The sequence below is a fragment of the Anastrepha obliqua genome, chromosome 2 (genome assembly GCF_027943255.1).
Source record: "Anastrepha obliqua isolate idAnaObli1 chromosome 2, idAnaObli1_1.0, whole genome shotgun sequence".
NCBI classification, from domain to species: Eukaryota; Metazoa; Arthropoda; class Insecta; order Diptera; family Tephritidae; genus Anastrepha; species Anastrepha obliqua.
The window spans coordinates 109,805,176-109,832,772 of NC_072893.1; the positions used below are offsets into that span (position 1 = coordinate 109,805,176).

The 27,597-nt window shown below is 39.6% G+C and overlaps 3 protein-coding genes across 5 annotated transcripts in view; 1 reads left to right on the forward strand and 2 right to left on the reverse strand.

Moving 5' to 3' along the window:
• Positions 1 to 103: 103 nt before the first annotated feature.
• On the reverse strand, positions 104 to 898 carry LOC129238910 (gametocyte-specific factor 1 homolog). The gene is made up of 2 exons (XM_054874137.1): positions 575 to 898; positions 104 to 508 (listed from the first exon to the last, which is right to left on the reverse strand). Exons 1-2 carry the CDS (start codon positions 752 to 754, stop codon positions 197 to 199), a joined length of 492 nt encoding a protein of 163 aa, XP_054730112.1. The 5' UTR covers positions 755 to 898; the 3' UTR covers positions 104 to 196.
• A 4,130-nt stretch (positions 899 to 5,028) lies between these two features.
• On the forward strand, positions 5,029 to 9,531 carry LOC129237353 (probable 60S ribosomal protein L37-A). The gene is made up of 3 exons (XM_054872041.1): positions 5,029 to 5,129; positions 5,436 to 5,571; positions 9,239 to 9,531. The coding sequence occupies exons 1-3, from the start codon at positions 5,127 to 5,129 to the stop codon at positions 9,379 to 9,381; spliced, it is 282 nt and encodes a 93-aa protein (XP_054728016.1). The 5' UTR covers positions 5,029 to 5,126; the 3' UTR covers positions 9,382 to 9,531.
• A 9-nt stretch (positions 9,532 to 9,540) lies between these two features.
• Positions 9,541 to 27,597, reverse strand: part of LOC129237352 (nose resistant to fluoxetine protein 6) — a 116,146-nt gene continuing 98,089 nt past the window's right edge. For all 3 annotated transcript variants that reach the window (XM_054872040.1, XM_054872039.1, XM_054872038.1), the window contains exons 9-13: positions 23,805 to 23,973; positions 19,000 to 19,193; positions 10,498 to 10,814; positions 10,280 to 10,428; positions 9,541 to 10,206 (exon numbers count right to left, since the gene is read on the reverse strand). In XM_054872040.1, the coding sequence (XP_054728015.1) occupies positions 9,916 to 10,206; positions 10,280 to 10,428; positions 10,498 to 10,814; positions 19,000 to 19,193; positions 23,805 to 23,973 (1,120 nt within the window). In that variant the 3' untranslated portion in view covers positions 9,541 to 9,915. The remainder of the gene's footprint in view (positions 10,207 to 10,279; positions 10,429 to 10,497; positions 10,815 to 18,999; positions 19,194 to 23,804; positions 23,974 to 27,597) is intronic.

A 27,597-nucleotide genomic window follows, 5' to 3' on the forward strand; every position in this document is an offset into this window, starting at 1 on the left:
GACTTTTTATTATTGTCAAATTAATCATCGACGCCTTTCTTATACTGTGGTTTGAATCTCACAAGGATGTATTTAAATTTATGGTGCAAATAAAACTGCATACTTAATTTGAAATAAAGAAAATTCAGTTTATATTTATTAAGAGATCATAACTTAAACTCTACATTGAGAAGAATATAGGATTTAATTACAGACTTTACAAATTCTGTAGTCGCTTGCGTTCAGCATTGCGAAAAGCAGCCCGCTGCGATGGTAGCATTCCAACCGGCGTACGCAATACATTTGATTTTTCAACGTATGCCCTAGGATCATATGATGGCACCATTGGTAAATCGTCCCAATTTTGTGATGTTTCTAATTGAAATGAAGTAGTTGCAGTTTCCCATGTAGAATCTTGTGATTTTTCGTCATCAAATGAAGAACACACGGAAGAAGTCAATCCTGGGAGATTTTCGTTGAATTTGAACAGTTCGAATGATTGACGACTTGGGCACGTGCTAACGTGCCACTATAATTGAATAGTATTCGTTATAAAAACATTTAAAGAAACTTATAACCCAGGAGCATCACTTACATTTAGTTCTTGTTTATTGACTCGATGTGTTACATCGAAGGGGCACACAACGACCTCAGCATCTGGATAAGATCTTCGACACCGTACAAGGTGTACTTGAAAACGGCAACGAAGTATTTGGTGTGTCACATTATAGGGACAAGTAATTATATCAATCTCTTCGCCCAAACGCCGTAACATTTCGAAATCAATTTCTCTTCACTTTTCTCTGGATATAAGGTTAAAATAATGTAACAGTAGCTGAAACTTATGTCAAATAGATATCCCACTTGGAAAATATGGTATTCATGAAAAATAACGGAATATAAGCGGTTATAAGGATGGGAGAAGCGACTTCAATTTCAGTCCAAAATTGAAGATTTTCTGGGAATAATCGAAACAAGAGAATCGATTTCTAATTTCCGGAATCGATTCCGTTAACGCGATTTCTGATATTTTACACATCTTTAGCTGAAAGTCAGTGATTAGAATTCAAGAATGGCTTTAATTTGAACAAAAATATAATACCCTTCATTAACCATCAACCGGCAATACTGCTGTTTCCGTGGCGCCGCAATTTAATGGCGGAATCTTATAGAACTCGACAAAAGAAAACGAAATGAAAAAGTAAAATTTTTTGATGTCTGTTCAGTAGAAGGTTCATTGTAAAACTGCAGTATTTTTTGCTCTAATTTTAAGTTGAGAAATAATTTTGAAAATAAAAACATACAACTCATTCAAACTTAAAAACAATGATATTAAGCGTATCTCAAAAAATAATAAAGTAATTAAAATTAAATTAATTAATTATTTTTGCGTAGAACACCTTTTCGCGTGGGCGGCCTTCAGCCGCGCTTCAAAAAAATAACCCTCATCAGTCCAACTCCGGCTACGCAATCCACACTATTTTTGCGTAGAACTTCTTTCCGTGTTAAAACCATTGAACCCAAAATTAAAACATCATATGCGTGTATGTAGTAAGGAGGCACAATAACCCCCATCCCCAACATTAACACTAAACTTAAATACTTAATTTTTGTTCATATTTTTGTTTCATTTGCAGGCATCCGGCAACACCATACTGTTGTCATTCCAATCTTCTTCTTATTCGCGTTTAAAATTGGAAAGTGACTGCATGGACAAATGCATTTGCATTTTATTTTAATAAAAATAATTCGAATATAAGGATAAAAATAAGTAAAAACACGCGTGTGAGTGTATATTTCGTGAATTTTAGTGAAGTGTTAAAAAATATATAGTGTAATGTGGCAAATTATAGTGAAGTTCCAAAGGGCATTTTGAGACCTTTTTTATTCAATATCTCGAAAACTAAGCGAGATATCAAAAAATTTTACTTATTCATTTCGTTTTCTTTTGTCGAGTTCTATAAGAATCCGTCGTCAGATTGCGGCGCCACGGAAACAGCAGAATCCCCCATCAACCAAACACCCAACAAAAGGTGTAAGCCCCAATTATATAAATATTTATTTATTTTATTTATTTAGACAAAAACAACAGAGGCGTTCAACATGGAAATATTTCACTATTAAAACTCTTTACACAATAAATTTAATTCATTATTCAATATATAACTACGATTGTTATATATATAGTCGAATTTGCCGCTTATATACATTTTTCAAATGAAAAAAGTATAAGTAAAATAATCGATTACAATCCCATAATTCGATTATGATGGCCGATTACTCTTGGATCAAAGAAGACATGATACATGTGGTTACTGAATATCACTTAATCTCAATATAAATTTTCGTAGCCTGAAGAGAATTGAGTTCGGTGGTAGTTGGTACTGCCATGAGTTCTTTAACGATGGGTATTAAGTTTTGAGTTTAGCTAATCCGTTTTACCAGTCTTACCACAGCTCAATTGAGCATCGACTTTCCTATAATTAAATATTAGCTCTACCGCCATGCTCGGAAAGCTTCACATATATGATATGATCTTTTCATTTCAATGACAAAGGAAGCGTTGTCAGAAATTGTGCGGTAGCCGGAGATAGTCAAAAGAGCCCTTAGCCAATAGACGGATGTAGTTTACGTTCAATGGAGGATGGTTCTATATGTAGAAGTCCACGCAAATGGGGAAAGTTACTGATCGCCATCCACTTGGTAGTGACCAGGACGATTCTTCTGCATATGGTTCAAGCAGCTCACAACTCCCGGGATTAGCCCAAGTATCCTCTGGGTAGCTTCCGAACACCCGTTCGGGAGTGAGCCAACATGAGAAGGCGAAGCACTCCAGGATAGCTGTTTGTACGCTGGGTTTAAGACCCGCCATTTAAAAATCCCCCCCAATGAAAACATACACAACGCCTCGTATGAGAACTCTCTACACTGATGACGACCCCTGCAAACGAACTAAGGAATACGATTTGAGTGCATGCACCTGGAATGTCCGATCCCTTAACGGGAAAGGTGCCTCTGCCCGGCTGGCTGATGCCCTCGTGAGACTAAAGGCTGGCACCACTGCCATTCAAGAGCCTAAACCGGGGATCTACAAGAGGACGGAGCTGATTATGCTACTTAACAGGATTCTTTTACCATGGCTAGAGTCACCGTTGTTTGGCACTATTCGTGATAAACAAGTTTTAAAGTTTAAACGACTCTCAATCATCACCGCCATCGGGTTTAGGCGTGATAGTTGCAGTGCTAACATTTCAGTTAACATAAGTTTTATAGCCTTCTTGTTGCTTATTAGGACTACATCTGTCTTATGCTTAGCTAATTCAAAGTTCATGGATACGTTGGCAACCATCTCAATCTGTTGGATGTGTTTGGCTTCCATTATAATCATGTATATAACCGCCATACAGCGCGCTTAGCAATCGATTTATTGCAATATTCAAGCCACCGTTGACGCCATACAACCAGATTTATTGGAAAGTAGTCAGAAATTGGACTGAAAGAATGAACCACGGCCGGATATCACGTTAAAAAAATAAATCCCAATAAATTATCTGCGAAAAAAATTAATTTTTACAATATTTCTGTTTTGTATTATCATTTTAAGTTTTCAAATTTTTTAAAGAACACCCGATATTAACCGTATTTTTTTATGCTTTTTTGTACCTGCGCTTACAAAAAAAATCGCTCTTCGTCAATTGTCTAATATCCGTGAAAACATTTAGCATAACTGTTGAACTAATATCAAATCAATATTTATTGAAGTAAATTACGAACTGAAAAATGCAAGCAGCAAGAAAAGCTAATATTGTAATTGCTTTAAGAATTCTGAAAGTGTATCACACGATATCAACGTATGTCTCTTCGGTCGATAAAGCAGATTGAAACAGTCAGTAAAAGTTCATAAATAAATTAAATGCACCAGTTTCATCCGCAACTATTTCATAAACGTATATAAAACTCTAGTGCTTTTTAATTCTTATAACTTTTAAGTGAAGACGCATATGGGCTTGAAAAAATACAGCTATTGCTGTGATACCGTCTAACAAACGCGTGGATCTTAGTTGCAAAAATCAGCAAAGGTAAACAGTAAAGATTTAAAACTTATAGTGGCAAGTGCAAGGCCATTTTAAAAATGCCTCTAAACGTGGAATGGTTGCCACTGTTCTGTATGAACTAAAAGAATTTTTCTTGTGACCATACATGACGTTTTTGAAATTAACTTTCAATATGTGCCACAATTTACTGCCTTTAAAATTTCCTTGTAATTTCATATTTCGAGCATTTGAGTCAACTATTTTTGAGTGACTGTGTATTATATTTCGAAGACAGTAAATTTGGCAAATGATTTGTCGCAACTGGCCAAGGCGAATTTATTACAGGTGACAGCAATCACATATAAGCAGATATAAGTAAAACCCTACATGTATTTGTTGTTGCGTTTGGTCCAAGCATCACGTCAAAATTAGTAATCAAAAGTAAACATACGAATGTAAACATACCAATACATACAAACAAAGCATATCATTTTGACGTAAGCCATACCTACGGCGAAAAATTCAGCTGGGTGAATGCTGTCACCTTAATAAATCCACCTTGCAACTGGCCCATTCAGCGATATTTCGTGTTCGTTAACCACAAAAGAGAGCGCGGTTCGGAGAAATATACTTTAATTGGAAAATTTGGGTATTTCGCAGAAATATACTTTAATTTGGAGTATTGGGTGATATTAAAATACTATTATAATCTAAGATTCATTCAATTGTAAACCTAAACAAATCGAAGTCTGAGCATTTAATTTGTACGAAATAACACCAAAGGCGGTTGCTTAAGTAAGTGAATTATTTTAAGTGCATTTATTTTATCTTAAGTGAATTATTTTATAGCTGTCAGGACGCCTAGGTTACACAAGCAATTCCCTTCAGAGCCTCGACTTGAATAAACCCAAGGTAAGTAAAGTTAGTTTTTTTTTATTTCGGTGAGACACGGTCTCATAAAAAGGTAAGTGCTTCCCATTATAAACGTGGTCGTTTGCACTTACAGGTGGCAGCACCAACATTTGACATTCAGTATTTGCCATATTAGTTTCTAGTTCCACTTTGTTCCGGTCGTTCCCTCTCCTTTTCTTTTGCGACTGTTCGCCATCCAAAATGGTAGGTGAAATTTTTGCTTAAAATAATTTAATATCCATGATTTTCTGCGCCATCATACTGTGAAAATAAGTTAAAAATGTAGAATTTTGTTGCAACAATATCGTTGTTTTCCGAGAAATGTTACTTTTTGACTAACTTGTGCGCGAAACATGCGTGGAAGGTGAACGGATTTCGTATTGTGACTAGCGACAAATATAACTAATGATGGCAGAGTGGAAATTGTGATAATCAATTAAGCTTTAAATTTTATTCAGTTTCAAACTTATTCCATGGTAATTAAATAAACTTTACGTGTCTTCTTTGTAGACGAAAGGTACATCAAGTTTTGGTAAACGTCATAATAAGACGCACACATTGTGTCGTCGTTGCGGACGTTCTTCATACCACATCCAAAAGTCAACCTGCTCCCAATGTGGTTATCCCGCTGCCAAGTTGCGTTCATGTAAGTATTATATCAATAGTATACCGTAATCTAAATCTGTACCAGTGAATATTTATTATTAACTGGGTCCTTATTAATCAAACGCACCGCAGGCCATTTTTTTCTTCCAAATCTTAAACCATTAAATATTTTCATACTCACTCACACCTTGTTTGATGCAGACACAAGTGTTTTTCGAGTGCTCTAGATAATCTTGCCAAAATGAAAAAAAGAAAATTTATATACAGACCAACTTCAAGAAAAGGCCCCATTTATTTCATTCAATGAGGGGCCACAAACAATAACATGCAGGGAATTCACGAACAGTACAAATGATGCAACTCAAAACGGAAAACGTATTTATTTCTGATTTTCAACATGTTAAGGTATTTGGTGTTTTGTTGTGTAACATTTATTACATCAATTACAGCTTGAAGTCTATTTGGGATCGCCATTCTAGATTAATTTGGCCTCAATTTTCCAGTATAGCCGTTTTAAGATCAGATTTGTTATGGATTTGACTTCAAAACCGACTACAAATTTTCGTGACGTTCAAATCAGCTGATTGTGCTGGAGTTTCAAAGTGTATGTGAATATTTAATTGTAATATCTATGACTAGTGGATGGCGGAATGGATGGCGAAAGCCATATTAGATTTGTAGTTTTCTTACGTTTGGAACAACTTGTCTTTCGAACATTTTTGCTCATTTTTTTTTCGATAAAAGCCAACTTTTTAGTGAATACATGCCAATTCCATATTGTTACTGTGTGTTTTTACCGTGTTTTATAGTAGCTCGCAAATAAATATTGTAGTTGGCGCGGGTCATCTAAATAAGACCACCAGCATTTTGAAGGACTGTAAATTTTTCAGATGAAGTCATTGAAAATTTCTGGTGGGTGGTGGTGAATACAAATATAAGCAAACAAGACATGTTGTAACCACATAAACATTCCCCATACTTACATACGGGGAATGCTGCTGGAGTGACAGTCCTTGGCCGGATATAAATCCGGGTCGTTTCGGTAATGTAGAACCGACTGTCGTGGAAACGGCAAACAAGACATCATGGCAGCTGGTTCTACCTTAGCGAAATGACGCAGGTTTTTCCCGACCAAGGGCTGCTGCCCCAGTAAACTAGCCCTGCCTAGTGCACCGTACCTTACCCTTATCACAAGAAAACTGTCTGATCTTAAAATGGATATACAGAAAAAGTGGCACCAAATTCTTTTAGATCTGCAGAAGGCTCGAACCCAGATTAAACTATTTATACGGCATGAAAAAAAATACTACACTTACGACACTCGTAAATTCCTCAATTGGCTAAATGTGTGTGTAATTATAAATTAAGTCCAAGCATTTAGACATTATAATTTTGTAACCATAATGGAAAGCCAAAGCAGTAGCATTATTCTGCGTTTTGTCCCAAGCACGCAGATATATACATATATATATATACATATATATATATATATATATATATATATATATATATATATATATATATATATACATATATATATATACATATATATATATACATATATAATTGGTGCCTACCCCCTTTTTGGGTGTTTGGGCGAGCTATTGCTCCTATTTGTGGCTTGTGTCTCGATGTTGTTCCACAAATGGACGGACTAGCAGTTTCAAGCCGACTGCGAATGGCAGATATTTTTTATGAGGAGCTTTTTCATGGTACAAGGTGGCGCAAAAGTGACCTTGCGATGTTTTTTGGCTGTAATTTAAAAAAAAAATGAAAAACTTTGATTATTCTTGTGGATTATTTTTATTTGGTCTTTTAATTTTTTTTACATCAAGTCGAGAATATGATGTCATGTAAATGGCCACCGCCACAGTTGATTGCCATTTGAGCCCTTTTTATGGCATTTTCCATCACTTTGGCCAAAACATCCGGCGATAGGCCCTCACATTCTTGACGGATATTGTCTTTAAGAGCTGCAAGAGTCTGAGGCTTATTGACATAAACCCGCGACTTCAAAAAGCCCCACAAAAAGAAGTCTGGAGCGGTCAAACCAGGCGATCTTGCTGGCCAGTGCAAATCGCCAAAACGGGAGATTAGGCGCCCGAGAAATGCATCCTTCAGCATATCGGTTGTGGCACGTGCAGTGTGTGCCGTTGCACCGTCCTGTTGGAACCACATGTTTTCCAATCCCAATTCATCAAGTTGCGGCAAAAAGAACTCGTTGATCATTGCTCTGTAGCGCTCACCATTCACAGTAACCGTTTGGCCCGCGACGTCTTCGAAGAAAAAAGGTCTGATGACTCCTCCAGCGAAAACAGCACACCATACAGTGACTTTGAGTGGGTGTAATGGGTCTTCGTGGGTTACACGCGGATTTTCAGTGCCCCAGAAACGTAAATTTTGTTTACGTACCCGCTAAGATGGAAATGGGCCTCATCACCCATGATTATTTTTGATGAAAAATCATCTTCCTATTGGTGGTGATTAAGGATGGCTTGAGCGTATGTTAGACGCGATTGGCGGTCAGCAGCTAACAGCTGATGCACCGTCTGGACTTTGTACGTTGTACGGAAACATCTTCAAATCTTGTAACAAAATTCGCTGTAAAGACCGTCGACTGATACTCGTACCCATTTGCGTGGCACGTCGTCTGGTCGATGTCGACGGCGCTTCCATGACATCCTCGGTTACAGCAGCAATATTCTCTGCAGAACGGCTACTCCGGGGTCTGCCACGTCTGGCAGCATCTCGTGTTGTGCCAGTCTCTTCGAGGCGAGCGGCTAAACGTCGCAGTGTTTCACCAGTAGGCGTTGGACGGCGAGGCAATCTGCGACGAAATTCACGTTGTGCCAAAGTCACCGACCGATTATTGGTCAAATAAATAGTCAGCAATATTCCGCGTTCTGGAGCAGTGTAGCGTAACATTGTTTATTAACGTGTATTTCGCATGTGTTTACTACACAAATGTCAAAACAGAACTGACACTAGGGGCCAATCGCAAAATTTATAGCATTTTCTGATAGGAGGATTACTTTAGCGCCACCTGTTATAAATGCACTCGGAGGTTTGCCATTGCCTGTCGAAGGGCTATCGCTTATAGAAAAAACTTTTTCTTCATTTTGGTCTTTCAGTGAGATTCGAACCTACGTTTTCTCTGAATTCCGAATGGTAATCACGCACCAACCCATTCGGCTACGGCGGCCGGCATGCAGATACATTAAAGAATAAACAAAAATTGGCATTAGTTCTATATCTTAAACTTTTGCAAGGTGATGTATTCGAACAGTTAAGCTTGCGTACATAAAGTGGTGTTCCAAGTTTTAGCGCTAGTAGAATCTAAATCTTTCAATCAGTTTTGAAAAAAAAAAACGCATTTTTTACGGGTTCATCTAAGTTGCTTGTTATTGCTGTTGCTGTAGCAGCATAAACATACGAGTGAGATCATTCATTTACCTAATCTAATGGTAGTCTCGGGAAACAGGTTGTTTCGATAGGGAGAGACCAGTAGGAAAGGGGTGTTATATGAGTGGGTTATAAAAGAATTGATTATTGGGAAGTGGGAAGAGTTGATTTGTGTCATGCGGAAAACCTTCACATATAATATTTTCTAAGGTGCGACCACTGTAATTTTACCTTTTTTATTAACTTATATTTGATTTTAATGCATATACATTTTTTAATGTTTTCCTTTTAATTTTGTCTTGCAGACAACTGGTCAGTGAAAGCTAAGAGGAGGAAGACCACTGGCACTGGGCGCATGAGTTACCTGAAGGTGGTCAGACGCCGTTTCCGCAACGGTTTCCGTGAGGGCACTCAAGCCAAACCCAAGAAGTCCACCCAGACTAAATAAGTGTAAACATATGACTTAGCTTAGGCGAACGACCGCAAGCCGGGGTTTGCCTGCCTGGTATGGTCTACGCTTTATTTCTCTTTGTAAGGAATAGTTGAAACTAAAAGAATGGGAAATAATAAAAAAATATTCCATGTTTTTGTAAAACAATAGCTTGTATTTTATTTAAATATGTATTTGAGAAAGCTTCACTCTAAACCAAATGCTTTTTTTTTATGTATTTACAAGTCGTTTCTTAATATATTTTTTTGAACAGATTTGAATCATTCGCACACCGTAATTGGAATACTCAATTCAATAACTAATTGCAAATAAAAATATTTATATGCTTAAAATATATTTGTTTAATACATATTTTCATATTTTAAAAATTGGCATTTACGATTTGTAGATATCAAGATTTACAAAAAGTAGTAAAAGTACACATCACAGGCTTATGGACTAAAACTCTCATTTAATTATTAAATAATGACTTAATTACACACGTTACGCTAAATCAAATATTTAAATGTAAATTAAACTAAACACAAAGAACTAATCGATGTGAGCATGCACGATTTTTCCATTTGATGTCGCACAATTTGTTAGCAGTGATTTTGGCGGAGTTGTGTTTGTCGCTGATGAGGTCAGTGTTTCTGTTTGTCGTGGAGGCTTGGAATCACAAAGAATTCCTGTTGATGCCTTAACGGCTCCAAGGTCTTGGTTTTTGGTGGATGCTGAAGCACGGTTAAATATCAATTTTTTAATATTTTGGAAGGGCGCATCGAAAAATATGGTGAGCGCAACGGAGGCGAGAAATATGCAGATAAATTCATTGGTATCCAGCTGAAAATATAATATAAAAGTAAAAGGACGATATTAATACTGGAAAATCTTTGCCGTTGCTGGCATAGCTTACAATGATAGACACGAAATTGTAGTAGTGATGAATGTGTCGTCGGCGACCCACGTTGAAGAAAAACACGGGGAACTGCGTAAGGTAAATGGCATATGATAACTTTGTGGACACTTGAAATCCTTTCCAGGAAAGCATGTCAGTGAATTTGTCTAAAAACAGGTTTTGAAGAGTATTAGCAAGAGTTTGAAGAGCACTATTATAATATTATAAATACTTACTCTTGTAGCCATTGTGTGAAACAAAAACGATCCACGCGAAGAATATGCACCAAGCGATTGGTGCAAATGCTGCATATATGGCCGCGTGTGTTTTGTTGTATTGATAGCTGATGTGCCCCATTGGCGCGGGACCCAATAGTGAAACAAGTACACTGGCCGTGGCTATAACCCAGCCGATGCGAAGCTGTGCAGTCGATAACTGGATGCCACGGTATTTGCGCAAGCAATAGCCAAGCAAAATGCCCATAATATAAACAGTGGATCGGTGGGGCGGGAAGGAGTACATATAGTCAGCAGTGCGGAAGAGACGTTGGATGCTAAATGCAATTGAAAGAAAAAAAGGATAAAAATAAAACATTAAAATAAATATGTACGTATAGATAAAAGTTCGGGATGTTCTATTTTGCACGTAGTCTTATTTTTGACGTGATAACGTCTTATAATTCGATTTAACAGGCTGCACGCACGAAAAAATGTGTCGTTACCTTGCTCATTAGTGTTACCTTGCTCATTGCCGTTACCTTGCTCATGTGTCGTTACCTTGCTCATTGCCGCTACCTTGAATGAACTGCAAGCGAAAGCGCGGAACGAACGACAAAGCAAACAAAGCAAACGAACGGCAACGTTCGACATCTTGCTGTCTCCTACTTAAGTGAGCGTATATGTGTATGTATATGCGCATATGTACATATATAAATTCACGTATTTGTATTTGCATATGTCTTCTTATTGATTATTATTAATTTGATTTACTTGAAGAATTTAAAATAAAACCAAGTTTGTTAATAATACCTGTTGTTTTAATGTTATTATTATTTTTTGACGTGATAACGTTTTATAATTATATGTAGCTGGCTGCACGCACCAAAAAATGCGTCGTTATCTTGCTCATGCGTCGTTACCTTGCTTGAACAGCATGTTATGTTATGTTATGATATGTTATGTTATGTTATGTTATGTAATGTTATGTTATGCTATGTTATGTTATGTTATGTTATGTTATGTTATGTTATGTTATGTTATGTTATGTTCTGTTCTGTTATGTTATGTTATGTTATGTTCTGTTATGTTATGTTATGCTATGTTATGTTATGTTATGTTATGTTATGCTATGTTATGCTATGTTATGTTATGTTATGTTATGTTATGTTATGTTATGTTATGTTATGTTATGTTATGTTATGTTATGTTATGTTATGTTATGTTATGTTATGTTATGTTATGTTATGTTATGTTGATGTTAACTCATTCTCTATATCCATACAAAATATCTATCAAACAAATAAAATTAAAATTTTCTTTGCAACCATTCAATCAGTATTTTCTTATGACGTTATCACGTTAAACTATCGTCAGTAAACCGACTTTACAGACAACCTCTTTTTTTAGAATATTAAAGAAATAAGCAACCGACGAACTTCATATACCCGCGGATATTTTAGTGAAATTTAATTTGGGCTGGCTGTTTCGGAATCTAATCTAAGCCATCTAGACAATGGCTTTGTGCGGTACTTTTTTTAGGTTCATCGTTCTTACTAAATATAAATAATTTTGCTTTATAACAGGTATCATTTTTTTATATAGGACTGGGTGTGGTTATTGACCGATTTTGCCTATTTATAATACAGGATTTCCTTTTAGCATTGAAATATATTGGATTTTCCAATAACAGGTGTTACAGGTGAATGGATTGCTCTATCGAGAGATGATTAACCATTTTTTATAGCCGGAATTGGATGCTATTGATCTGGACAACGTTTATTTTGAACAAGACGGCGCTACGTGCCACGAAACCGGCAAAAGTTTCCGGGCCGTGTTGTCTCTCGAAGAGGTGGTCACAATTGGCCATCGAGATCTTGTGATTTAATACCTTATGACTTTTTTCTTTGGGGCCACGTGAACGCGAAGGTCTACGCCAACAGCCCAGGGTCGATTCAAAACCTCAAAGATGGAATTTGTGAGCCTAACGAGGACATAGGGCAGCCACTCTGCAATTCGGTTATGGAAAGTTTCATGAAAAGGTCATTGTCCTGCAAGCGTTGTTGTTGTTGTTGTTGTAGCAGCATAAACATTCCCCATACTTACATACGGGGAATGCTGCTGGAGTGACAGTCCTTGGCCAGATATAAATCCGGGTCGTTTCGGTAACGTAGAACCGACTGTCGTGGAAACGTCCTGCAAGCGTGGTTGTTGTTGTTGTAGCAGTACCTTTGCCCTGTCAGTGTAGCGTAATCACCGGTCGTCTTCGTCTAGCTCATCTAACGGTAGGCTCAGGAAACTAGCTGTTTCGACGGGTTGGGTCCCGAGGAAGAGAGGTGTTAGATGAGTGGGTTTGATGGGGCATGTGAAAAGGTGGTTAGTGTCGTGCGGGGTGCCTTCACATGCCGGACATATGTTTAGTATGTCGGGGTCGATTCTGGATAGGTAGGAGTTTAATCTACTACAGTATCCAGAACGTAATTGTGCCTGGAAGTTGGAGCTCTTCGGAGTTGGTGGTGGTTGGACTCCGATAACGGCATTCGGGAGTCTGGAGCTTATGAAGGTGGTGAGAGTCTTCCGATGAATGTCGTTTATGACCTGTCTGTATACTGCCCGATCCAGTAACTATCTGTGTATTTTGTCCAGGATTTCGTCCACGTAGTTGAGGAAGTGCCTCCTGATGTGCCTGGGAGGTGGCTCAGGCTCAAGCAGGTGTCTGCATGGGTGAGGCCTACGGTGACACCCTAGCAGAAACTGCTTGCTGAGCAGTTTGTTATGCTCCTTTACAGGAAGCATGTGAGCCTCGACACGCAGGTGTTGTATTGGGGACATCAGGAGACATCCTGTCGCGGTCCTAATTGCAGTATTTTGGCAAGTCTGGAGCTTCGTCCACTGCGAATCACTGGTTCCAGGCGACCAGACAGACGCAGCATAGTTTAGAACCGGTCGGCCTATTGCTTTGAAAGTCGACAGCAACATTTCTTTGTCTTTGCCCCAAGTGCTGCCGACGAGCGACTTGAGGACCTTGTTGCGATTCTGCACTCTCGTTGCAATAGCGGGTGTGTGCGCTGAGAAGGAGAGCAAGCTGTCAGAGGTGACTCCCAAAATTCTGGGGTTATTTACCGTCGGTATTGGGGTATCATCGACGTGTACCTGAAGTTGCAGCTAGATCTCCTTTGTTCAGGTGGTAAAAAGGGTCGCCGTGGATTTAGTGGGAGAAAGTTTTGGGTTTCTCGCAGTAAAGAAGCGAGAAAGGCTGGCGAGGTAGTCGTTTACCTTGCAGCATAGGCCATCAATATCATTGCCCGACGCCATTATCGTGCAGTCGTCGGCGTATGAGACCAGTGAGACCCGCTCTGGTGGCTGGGGGAGTTTCGAAATGTAGAAATTGAAAAGCAAGGGTGAAAGGACACCACCTTGCGGTACTCCTTGCTTTATTTTCCTCTGTTTAGATGCTTGGTCTCGAAATATCACTGACCACCACTCAGGTAGTTCGCGGTCCACCTCTTCAGCCCTGGCGGGAGTGTCGACTGTAAAATGTCATCTAGTAGCGTGGTGTGGCTGACTGTATCGAAAGCCTTTTTTAGATCCAACGCTACTAGGACAGTCCTCTCGCAGGGGCGGTTTTGGTTTAGTCCGCGGTTTGCCTGGGTGTTAATGACGGTGAGTGCCGTGGTGGTACTATGCACTCTTCGGAAACCCTGCTGGTGTGAGGCTGGGGTCAGGTGTTTCATAAAGAGTGGGAGTAGAAGGGCCCCAAGAGTCTTCACTGCTGTGAAAAGGAGAGTTATCGGGCGATAAGACTCCCCTTGGTTGGCGGGTTTTCCAGGCTTCAGTAGTGGGACCACTGTCCCTAATTTCCACTCATCAGAAATGATGAGAGTGGCCATAGACAAGTTGAAGACCTTGGTGAGATATTCTACTCGCAATGGAGCAAATGAGCTTTTTCAGCATCAGCATGTTTAGTCCGTAAGGGCCAATGGCTTTGGATGGTTTCATGTGCTTGATAGACCCCTGAACCTCATCGCTGGAGAAAGCAAGTGGCGCACTGTTGTATGCCAGTTTGTGCAGCCGTCTGGTAGCACTACGTTTGGATCTGCCGGCCGGAGGATGCAGAATAAATTACTGGCTAAAATAGCTTGCGCATCTCTTCGGATCCGATGAAGCACGACCGTTGAAGGTGATATCCACCTTGTCGTTGTGCTTCGTAGGGTTCGACAGCGACCTTACGGTGGACCAGAGCTTGCTCACACCAGAGGTGAATTTGCAGGACTTCAAATGCTCTTCCCATTTGTTCCGCTTATGTCGGGTTACCAGTTGCTGCATCTCGGAATTGAGATCCTTTGTCCGAGGATCCCCTGGCGTAGACGATTACGCTCCTTCGCCAGAACAGCTGCTTCAGCTGGGAAATTAGGACGTATGTCCCGGATCCTTCCAGCGGGTATGAAGCGAGCCGCGGCAGCTGTGATACCCTTGCGGAATGCGCGTTCGCCTGCGCGCACATCAGTGTGAATAGGGAGAGCGGCGAAGATGTCTTCAGTAAATGCCGCGAGTCTGGTCTAATCAGCTTTGTTGAAGTTGTTGTATGACCGTTGATTCGCGGAAACAAAGTCGGCAGGTTTCTCGATTGAGATGATAATGGGCAAGTGGTCTGATGCAAGCCATAGCATAGGTCGCCAGGTTATGCTATTTATCAGACCTGCGCTAGCAATTGTTCTGTCAGGTGAGCTGCTGCAATTGCCCACTACCCTAGTGGGGGCGTCGTCGTTTACAGTGCTGAATGTCGAATCGTCTATCTGCTCTGCCAATAGCTGTCCCCTACGACCTTTTGGCAGGCTTGAATGCCAAAGATCGTGATGCGCATTAAAGTCACCTACTCCCAATCGGTTTTCACCCCTGATGAGCGCACCAATATCAGAGTGATATCCTGCCGGCAGCAGGTGACAGGGGGTATGTAAATATTATAGATTTCGAGCTCGACATTGCCTGACCGGACAGCTATCCCTTGACATTCTAAGGTGATGTCCCTGCGGTCGATGCCTTCATCGATGAGACGATGCTGCACTGTATGGTGGACTATAAACGCTAAGCCTCCACCGTGGTCTCACTCGCGATCCTTTCTGTGCACGTTGTAGCCGTCCCTGCTGATCAGGGGGAAGCTAGCGTGCAGTTTTGTCTCTTGGACCGCAGCTATCTTGATACGATGTCGGCTCATGAAGTCGACTATCTCGTCAATCTTACTCGTAAGTCCGTTGCAGTTCAGTTGTAAGAGTTTAAAACTCGTCGGGAGTGTAATCGTAACTCGGGGGGGTGAGAGGCGCGTGGTGTTGTCTGCGTTGGTCCAGCTGTGCGTTCCGCAAAAGTTGTTGTGACCTGACGTTGACGGACGCCACACCGCAGGGGGCGGTTGCGGGTGCAGAGCTCTGCAGCAGGGGGCAACGAAGTCACGTGTCCACTCACGGGTGGTGCGCAGGCCTGAGCACCTCCGAAAGTGGCACCAGGCATTGCAAGAATTGCACTACACTGTTGTCAGGTTCCGAGGGACCCTGGTCTGACACATCTTCAATGGATGAAAACGTCCACAAAGTCAAAGAAATGGTGCTGGAAAACCACCTTTAAGTTTGAGAGAGGTAGCTCGTGACCTTAGCGTGTCTCACGAATCAATTCGTAACATTTTACACCATCAATTGGGCATGAGACACGTAGTTGCTCGACTCGTTCCAAGAGATTTGAATTTCTTTCAAAAAATTTATCGGAAGAAGATGGCTGAAGACATGCTTGAGCAAGTGAATGTTTATCCACCGCATGTTGTTGTTGTAGCAGCATAGACATTCCCCATACTTACATACGGGGAATGCTGCTAGAGTGGCAATCCTTGGCCGGATATAAATCCGGGTCGTTTCGGTAACGTAGAACCGATTGCCGTGGAAACGCTTTATCCAGAGCATCATAACAGGTGATGAGACGTGGGTATATGAGTTTGAGGAGGCTGAATGGCGCTATCCACATGAGCCGAAACCCAAAAAACCACGTCAAAGTCGGTCAAAAGTGAAAGTCATGCTACTGGGTTTCCTTGATTATCGCGTTGATGCGCACCCGGAATTCATTCCTAATTGTTCAACAGTAAATAAAGAATATTATTTGGAAGTTATACGACGCTTGAGAGAGAATGTGCGCAGGAAACGGCCCAATTTGTTGAAAGAAAACTTATGGATCTTGCCCCACAAGGCGCATATTGTGAACACTTTTTTGACCAAAAACTGACTTTTTCCTTTACCCAAAACTTAAATTGCCACTCCGCGGACGCCGTTTTGTGTCGATAGAGGTCATGAAGGAGAATTCGCTGAAGGAGCTGAAGAGGATCTCTTCCAACGCGTTTAAAAGGTGCTTTGATAACTGGACTAATCGTTGGCAAATGTATGTATGTGCATTGCTTCGAATGGAGCCTATTTTGAAGGCGACAAAATAAATTTTGAAAACTAAACAATTATTTTGCGTTCTATTGAACATTTCCCGGTACTTTTTTGACAGAACGTATTAATTGTATTTATTAGGTTAACCTATGAATTAAAAACTACTTTTTCCCCCGGGCCCGGAGTTTTCAGAGGGGCCCGGACTCGAGATTATACGTATGTATATGAATTAGACATAATTGGAAAGGGCCCGCATTTGCAATTTTCTCCCGGGGCCCGGATATGCTCTCTACGGCCCTGACTTAAGTAAAACTATTGTAAATAATTAGATATTTTAACTGAATATTGTTGCATAAAGCCTCAGTGCCATATTAGTACTTTTTTGCGGATCCTTTGTTATTCAGAACAGCAGCACATCTTCTAGGAATTGAGTCGACCAAATTTTGACAAACATGTACCGGTATTGCGTTCCACGCATCCTAATAAGATTCCAAAGCTGGTCGTACTCTCCCCTGATTGCCCTCTTAACTTCGTTCCACAAATTTGCTATGGTGTTCAAATCAGGGGATTGTGCTGGCCATTCTAAAACATTGATTTTGTTGTCCTGGAACCACTTCTTTGTGGTCATTATCCTGCTGGAAGACCCATATGAGTGGCATATTTTCTTTGGCATATGGCAGCATTGTATTTTTCAAAATTTCAATGTAATCAGCCGATTCCATTATGTTCTGGATGCGATATAGAGGAGCCACACCATAATAAGAGAATGACCCCCATACCATGATGCTACCACCACCGTGTTTGACCGTCTTCAAAGTATATTTTGGATTGAATTCTTGATGGATAGGCCTTCTTTCATGGTGGACACCTCTATCAGAGGAAAACAAGTTTACTTTTGTTTCATCGGACCACAGAATGTTACGCCATTTTTCATTAGGCCAATTGAAATGATTTTTAGCAAATTGTAATCTTTGTCTTATGTTCTTTTTGGATAACAATGACACTTTTCTCGCACTACGGGCTCTGAATTCCTCACCGATGAGTGTTTTTCGAATCGTTGATGTGTCAACGTCAATGTTTAAATCATTTTTTTTTCGTTTAGATGTGACAAATGGATATTTTTTTACGCATCGAATAATACTTCTCTTTATATGTAGTAGGTGTAATTTTTGGTTTTCTACCACGGGTTTCATCCTTGGGAATCCATTTAATAGCATTTTCGACCATCGTTAAGGGATAAAAATCGATTTTTTTTTTGCATGTTATTGTAGTAAAACATTTCAAAAATACCGTGTTAAAATTTTAAGTCAATCCGAGCAAAACTTTTTAAGTTATAGAGCATAAAGCCGAGCCGCCTCAAACATCTGCCGAGACGCAGCAGTTGCGCGCGTAGTCCGTTACAAACTTTAAACGCGGTTTTCTCGAACCTTTTTTTTTAAAGTGCGTAGTCATTGGCATTTGAAAACTACTAACCGATCCTTTTGAAATTTTGCACACATATTTTACATATAAAAAACCTCCCCCCAACGTTTTTTTTTTCACCTACAAAATGGCGGCATTTTTTCGTCAAAAATCTCTTTTTACTTCAAACGACTACCAAATGGCTGAAAATGAAAATAAATCGTCAAAATAAACGTTGGGGGGAAGTTTAACTCATACTTTAACTAAATTATTCGATTTTTTTGATTTCAGATGATTCTACGCTGAGATATGCTGACTACTGCAAAATGTATTTTTGAAAAGACGTCGACGTAAATGTGCTCTCATTCGCTCATTTTCCAATATTTTTACATGAAAATTTTATCAAATATTCTTGAAATGTTACTTTATAATATGCAACAACTTTTAATAAACTGACTTGAACCGTTTCGCTACAATAAATTCATGAAAAAAGTGTTTTTTTTAGCGTTTATCCCTTATCCCTTACCCCCTTATTTGTACTGTTACACACACAACCGGCAGGTGAACAAAATTAAAATACTCTTGTGAACAAGTGAAACTTGCGGTTATGTCTTCTTAAATTCCAGAACAATAAGAACATCCCTAATATACAAGCACTAGAATTTATATACTTATTTAATACATATACAAATTGTATGCATATACGTACTTTGTGCCAAAGTAGATGTAATTTGATAATTGATTCACGACGGTAGTATAGTAGCGGGCTGCGGTTCCAATGGCTCCAAGTAGTAGCAGAGCAAACAATCCTTTCCGTGGCCATTTCCATAGCCCGAGTATCATTATTGGCGCTACGGCAAAGAGCTCGGTATCAATACCTAGATGATGTGTGTGGGTAAGGCACTGTAATTGGAGATATATGGACACATTTTTAATTGCAATTTCAACAAACGATAATACCAACTAGACTAGCTGAAAGTTTTAGTGTAATAATATAAAGGTGCATATTCATTTACATATATTTAGGGACAAACCAGCAGTTCTCTGTGTCAGACCAGGGTCCCTTGGAGCCTGGCAACAGTCCAGTGCAATTCTTGCAATGCTTGGTGCCACTTTCGGAGGGGCTCTGGCCTGCGCACCATATATGTATGTCTATCTATGTAGGTTTGTCATAAAGTTTGCAAAGAAATTTCCGATTCCGGTTCCGTTCTTTCAAAAATTCGTGTAACTGAACGAAAACGAACGAGAATTGCGTTTCCTATTCTACTTTTGTTTCTATGACAGTTGGTTCTAACGAAACGAGAGGCGGAAACAAATTTTACAAGAAATTTAAATAGACGGAGTTTGATTTCGATAAGAATGTTTATAAAACACACGTCAAAAACTTTGCGGGTAGCATCAAAAATAACTCTGCAGCTTTCTGGATCTATACCTCTAATAGAATCTAAAAAAACCAACTTAAAATATTTTTCGTCGGTTTTTTACAATGATAAATAAGTGAGATATATAGGTAGATGTTTTTTTTTATAGATTCTCTGCTAACGAAGGTACAGGAATTCAAATAAAATGTCCAAGCATATACGGACGATGTCTGATCGGATAAATCCCAAAGAAGGCTTTGCATGAAAGTGCAGAGAATTCTAGATAAAATCAATGACTGGTGCACGAGATAAGGACTTTCCGTCAATCCGAACAACAAGGAAACGGAGATTGGATGAACCACACATTACTTATCAGAGCAATCATTACTCATGCCTTTGTGGTTTGGCGGCGACGAAACATGGCCAAGATACAATAGGGAAGCGAAGATGGAAGTTCGGGACATAGAGAAATCTTTAAGATGCTGAGCAGTATCCACTGTTTTTGACACTTAAGGATGATCTTATGACCATAGTTTCATTTAGAAGGAAATTTGATGTGAATTGCAATGGGTGCGAGAGCAATGGAGTAATCCAGAGTGCATTCAAAGAAATTTTACGGATATTTTCTTTACCCATGGGTCCAAGAGTAAAATAGGTTCTGAAACTGGCACTTAAACGATAGTAAGAAATATCATAACGCTTTGGGAGGAATGGCAACTGTTTTCCAAATGGAAATTTTTGCCATTCTGAAAAGAGCTCAATTGACATTTGAGAGGAGATGGAGATGGAGCGGGAAACTGATTAGAAGGTGAACGAGGGCAAAGCGAAGTATCTCCTGTCCTCACACAAAAGTGATCAGTGTTGGCAGTTATACAGTATCGGATTCTCCCAGTTGGAAACCAGCGTCTACACCAGGGCCGTAGAGAGCATATCCGGGCCCCGGGGGAAAATTGCAAATGCGGGCTCTTTCCAATTATGTCTAATTCATATACATACGTATTATCTCCAGTCCGGGCCCCTCTGAAAACTCCGGGCCCGGGGGAAAAAGTACCCGATCCGCCCCCCTCTCGTCGGGCCTGATCTACACATCTACCACTATAACAACGTCAGCCTTTAAAACCAACGGATAATCTTTCTTGGCAAAAAAAGGTACATTGAACTATTAAATCACTATTTTTAAGTCATGATGAACGCCCATCTTACTTTATAGCATCGAAGCTTGGACGTTTTTAACACCAGATGCGATGGCCCTTGAAGGGTTCGAGAAAATCTTTCGCAAAGGATTTATGGACCGGTGAATATAGTTAGAATGCGATGTAACGAGGTGTACGTCTGAGATGGATGTAGTGCAGTGAATTACGATACAGCAGTTCCCTTGGCAGAAGAAGAGGAAGGCTTAAACTACCTTGGTTGGATCAAGTAGGGAAGGACTTGGCTTCACTTTGTATTCCTGGCGTCGGTTAGCACGTGGAAGAAACGACTGACGCACTTTGTTGAACTTAGTTAAAATCACTTAGGCGGTGCTAATAAAGAAAAAGAAAAATCTTCATCACACATACGAGGGGTGCCTTTTATATGTCGGGATTTGGCAACCCTGGTGTTGCAATCTGGCAACTGACAGCTGTATCGCAAGTTTGACATTTTTTGGCTTTTACGTACTCAGAACGTTTTGAAATACCAGCGCTATTTGTGTTGTTTACAGTAACTTAAAAGATTCATCTCGGTCCAAAAATGGAATTAAATCGTGAACATTTTCGTGCGATTATTTTTTACAGCATTCGACGTGGATTAACTCAGCAACATTGCATCGATGAACTTAATTCATTTTTTGGCGATGAAGCTCCATCAAGGACCAGTGTTTATCGATGGTATGGTGAATTCAATCGTGGTCGTAGTTCACTCCAAGACGAATTTCGTGAAGGTCGTCCAAAATCAGTTGTTGTTCCGAAAACCATCGATGCTGTGTGCGAACTGATATTGCAAGATCGTCATGTGACCCATCGTGAGATTGAGACAATCTTAGGCATTAGTGGGACGAGCATACATTCAATATTGCATAAACATTTGACTGTCAAAAAAATTTGTTCGCGTTGGATCCCACACAATTTGTCAATCGCTCAAAAAAAGACTCGTGTCGATTGGTCGAAGGAAATGCTCAAACAATACGATCGCGGGGCTTCGAAACACGTCTATGGCATCGTGACAGGTGATGAATCATGGATTTATGCGTACGAGCCCGAAAGTAAACAGCAGTCGACTGTATGGGTGTTTCAAGATGAGCCAAATCCAAGAAAAGTATTTCGCGCACGAAGCACTTCCAAGCAAATGGTCGCCTGTTTTTTCGGAAAAACTGGACATGTCGCAACCGTACCACTAGAACAATGCAGAACAGTAAATGCTGAGTGGTACACAACCATTTGTTTGCCAGTTGTCTTCCAAGAAATTAGGAAAACCAATCGCCAAAGACGGATCACTCTTCACCAGGACAATGCGAGCTCTCACACATCGGCTCAAACAACTGCATTTTTGAGCACCCAAAACATCGAATTAATGGGTCATCCGCCGTATAGTCCTGACTTGGCACCGAATAACTTCTTTTTATTCCCGTACGTAAAAAACAAACTGAGAGGTCAACGTTTTTCGACACCTGAAGAAGCGGTTGCTGCATTCAGAATGCATGTTTTGGAGGTATTTCATTCAGAGCGGCAAAAGTGCTTCGACAATTGGTTCAAACGCATGCAAAAGTGTATAGATCTTCATGGAGAATATTTTGAAAAACAATAAAGTGATTTTCGATTATTAAAATTTGTTTTTGTTCTCTAATCCCGTCATATAAAAGGCACCACTCATACCAACTACATTACTTTTTCTCTGCATTCATTTAGCTTAGAGAAATTTTACCGTCTCATATATCGCGTGCCAGCCTTAAAACCTCTGCATAGTATTTCTTGTTTGCAAGTTTGTAGTTCGTCTTTTGAATAATTCAGTTAACTGTAAAACCCTTTTGGAAATATTAAATTGCAAAGTTCCCATAAGTAATCTGTGTCGAGGTTCAATATTTTTTCTAGGAATTCATAAGTGTTATATTTACTTCTTTAACCGGATTTGGACCCTTTTTTGTTTTGTGGTTTAAGTTGTTTTAGTTAGTTAGCCCCATAGTTAGCAAGAATTTCATTCATTCGGCTAACCAAAATAAATAAATAAAGGAAAGAATGGTGGCTTATAACCTTTCTAGACTGGAATGGCTTGAAAAATATTCATCAACCAACTCACCCGTTAGGATCTACAAGCATAGATCTAAAATGGATACCGGTGAGGATTGCGAAGAGTTTTTTATCAGTGAATCCTTTAAACTACCGGATCACTGTAGAGTTTTTCAAGCGGAAGTTAACGCTATTCGTAAATTCTTAAGATGGTTAGAGATGAACAGAATGCCATAAAAAGATATCTGCATTCTATTAGACAGCCAAGCTGCCCTACGGGATATGGATGTATTCCAAACAACATCAAGGAGTGTGGCAAACATGGCCAAGGCTAAATTTACGTCTATCTAATATTATGAAATTGAAAGGTCTTCAAATTAGGGGCCCTCACAAGACAGGAGGAGTTGGAAACAATTCAATATGCTTTTTACACTTGCCCGGTTCTAGCCAGAAGCAGGAACCGATATTTAAGATTATATTTCTTAATGAATATAGATAATCTATACACTCTAGGTATCAACAACCTTTTATGCTTTGTCCCAAGCTCATCGTTCAATCTGGAAGAGGAAATGTAGCCCTGCGGCTCACAACGGACCCATTTCGTGGTCGAAGTGGCATCGTTGTTCCTATGTTGCGATGCGGCTGTCAAACCTACCTACCTAAGTTGTGTTGGGCCAGACAAAAATTGCTTATTTCGCCTTCTTAGGATTCGTAGATATTGCAGAATATGCGAACCATTTAATAACCCAGTTTAGATAAATTTCCCTTGTACAGGTTAAGAGCCTATCTCTGACAATGATTATCATGCCATTCATTCATATAACTCATATCTTTAATTTTAGCCCGTAATTAATTAAAAAAGCTCCGAATTCTTTAACCAAGTACCGATATGTACATATGTATAATATATGTGCGCGTATATGAAGTTGTACTTTTGCTGCTAAACTCACCATTTCACTGAAGCCGAAGTAGTTATGGATGAAAAGTAAATTGCGCCACCAGTTTCGTTTACAAATATCCGCGTGATGTCCAACAACCAAGTTCCATTGTGGTCCCGAGCCCCAAAGTGGGAGCACAAAAGTGCAAAATAGTATGAGAGCTGCTAGCGGAGGTACGATACTGCAGAAGAGAGAAAATATACATTGGTTAAATGAATTTTTGTTTTGTCTTTAACAAATACTTTTTGTTATAATTAATTAATTTTAAAATATTTGTTGTATCTGTTATTTAACATACACATAAAGGATACTACTGGGTTACACATATTTCTCGAATCGCTTCCGCGCATAGAGGCGTATCTTCTGAATTTTCATAGAGTTCACAGACCAAAATGAATGATTACACACAACGACACGACGTTTTAGCATATAAATAAAAGGTTTTCAAATAAGAGGTGTTATTTTGATATTCAAAGAAAACTGCTATTTTTTAATATAAATGATCGGATGTTTATTTCATTATAAAGAGGTGAAGGTATGCCGTTAATAGTGGAAAATAACATTAGGCAAATGACCACCACGATTACAGGACAATATCCTTTTCGTGAAATTTTCCATAACCGAATTGCAAATTGGCTGCCCTATGTCCTCAATAGCCTCACGAATTCCATCTTGAATCGACCCTGGGCTGTTGGCGTAGACCTTCTCTTTCACGTGGCCCAAAGAAAAAAGTCACAAGGTGTTAAATCACAAGATCTCGATGGCCAATTATCGAGAGATAACACGGTCCGGAAACTTTTCCCGTAAGAGATCAATGGTTCCGGGGCACATAGCGCCGTCTTCTTGATAAAAAAAAAACGATTCCGGCCATAAAAAATCGTTAATCACCTCTCGATAGCCTGTTATAACGGGTTATTTCTTAGCTATTATCTTTTTAAACAGTTGGTTTAAACAGCTGACGCACGTTTCGTGTTTTGTTTCACTGTCAAACATCTTCAGTTTGGTCTATAATTTAACCATGAATCGTCTTACAAACGAACAACGCTTGCAAATCATTGGATTTTATTATAAAAATGCGTGTTCTGTTAAGAAAGTTTATCGCGCGCTTCTCCCATTTTATGGTCAGTTTAATCGACCCACTGAAGCGGCTATTCGAGCTATTGTGACTAAATTTAGAACCAAATTTACATTATTGGACATCAAATCACCAACAACCAACTGTATCGGCCAGTGTTAATGATGACCATCAATTATCGATTCGTCGCCGTTCGCAGCAATTGGGCCTCTGTTACTCAACAACGTGGAAAATTTTGCAAAAGGTTTTAGGTGTGAAGCCTTTCAAAATACAGTTGGTGCCAGAATTGAAGCCGAACGACCTACCGCAACGTAGAATTTTTGATGAATGAGCTCTTGGAAAGTTGGCCGAAGATCCACTTTTTTATCGAAAAATTGTGTTCAGCGACGAAGCTCATTTTTGGATCAATGGGTACGTAAATAAGCAGAATTGTCGATTTTGGAGTGAAGATCAGCCAGAAGAATTGCAAGAGCTACCAATGTATCCAAAAAAGGTCACAGTTTGGTGCGGTTTACGGGCTGGAGGTCGCATTGGACCGTACTCCTTCAAAGATGCTGCGAATCGTAACGTAATTGTGAATGGTGAGCGCTACTGTGAAATGATATCCAACTTTTTTTTGCCCAAAATCTACTATCGATTTAAATAAAAATTTCATGCATTTTTCTGAATTTTACGTGTGTTTTTTTGAAAAACTTTTCTATAGCTCTTAAAAAATCATCGTTTACATTTAAATAACACCTGTTATCGGAAAACCCTATAGTTTGGATATTCATCTTTGCTAGCTGTCTGAGCCGAGCTTTTCCAATTTTGGGGTGTGCGCTTTATGAAACTAATGAGAGCCCCATGTAAATCAATTCTCACCACCTTTCTATTCCGTAGTATCGTAGATCGTTGTTTCATCATGTCAGCTAATACGGCCGTACGCTTACGTTGGTGAGTGTGAGCACCATTAGAATGACGCAAACACTGAGCAGAAGTATATTTTTTCCAATACAGACAGTGCAATTATTGCTTTAAATATTCATATAATCCTTTTAGAAATTTGGATGTGAGATAATTTCTGATCGAGCGAATTGATTCTTATAGCAAACAAGAGGTATTTTAGGTCTCGCATTGTTATGATGAAGAGCAATTCTATGTGATAAAAGAGAATGAGGATTTCCCGAAGATTCAAAAAGTCGCAGATACCCTCAATGGGCCCCTTATGGGTAAGCTAACCAGAGGCCATTATACACATAATGCGATAGAAACTTGGGCTAAAGTCGCATGGCTGGAAAGAATCTTCAAAGTTTTGCTGTTTGGGTTATATTCCATCAAGTTGAAAAAGAGTCATAAAAGTGTGATTATAATTGAGTGGCATTATATACATATACCTATATATAGTTGGCGCTTACTGCCTTTGTTGGTTATTTGCCCGAGCTTCTCCCCTTTGTGGTATGCGTCTTGATATTTTTCCACAAATGGAGGGACCGCCTCCAAACGATAGATGGTGTTTTGTGGAGGGCTTTTCGTGGCAAAAATATACTCCGAGACTTACCACGTCTACACCTAAAATGATGTGATATACGTTGGTATTTAAATTACCTTTCGATCACAAACTTCTTTTGTGTCGGATCATGCTGAAGCCCATAGATGAAAAATATAAAGTGTGTGATATCAAACTGATTCCTGTGTTATAAAGAAGCTGTGCGAATATTACTCTCTCTGGTTGGTGGCTCAATATTACGGCGGATTTTTGTCTATGTTCACGACTAAATTAAAGGAGAGTTCTTGCGCTTGTGGCGTAGTTTCGATAAAATTTTTTTGATTATTTATAAAAGTGGGATTCCCAGCACTTTAAACATTCTGCTTCTAACGTACTGAGGCCAAAGTGTTTTTGAGTTAGCACACGATAAGATAGAACTCTATCTGACTTGCGCTTTTTTAAGAAAGAAATTGTACATTCTCCCTCTAACAACGGTCAAGGGGACACCGATGACTGAGATGGGGATAACTGAAACCGATTCCGTCGACCTTTTCCTGGGAAACTCATCGGCAAGAGAAACATTTCCTGCATATTCGAGACGTTGGATCTTTTCCTTAGAGGAGTTGACCAGTGGAGTGTTGCAACATCCAAACAGCGATCCCTAAGCATTTTGTATGCGAAGATTTCTGCTAGAAAAACAGTACTAGTTTTTGAGATTTTAAATATACTGAAATATTGGCTGATCTAGAGCAAACCCCCGCTTTAATTCCAGATTCCATCTTGGCTCCGTCGGTGAAATGTTCGTGCATGTGTCCGTGCAGACTCTCTAGCCTGCTTGGAAATATAGTCCTAACACAACCCTCATAACCCAATTTGCGGATGGGGAGATCTGTAAGAAATATAGAGAAGGAAGGAGAAATCTGCCTCAAAATGCGACCATGTCCTACAGGACAACCTAATAGCGCTCTGAGTGGTAATGGATTGAGCTTGAAAATCAACGAGAAGTAAGTGCAGTGATGCCAACACATGCAGTCCTCTGCATTCTCCCTATTTTAGTGGTGTAATAACCCTTTCGAAGAGCTACCCACCAAACTAGGCAGACATAGGTCAAAATTGGTATAACCACTACACAGGAGTAGAATGCTATACTGGTATTTTAAGCTCGATTTTCGATGCGTAGCTTCGAATGGAGCTTGGGGTCAATTATTACATCATTATTATTTGGATCTTACTGAGAAAACCAAACATTTTTTTTTGGTAGCTGC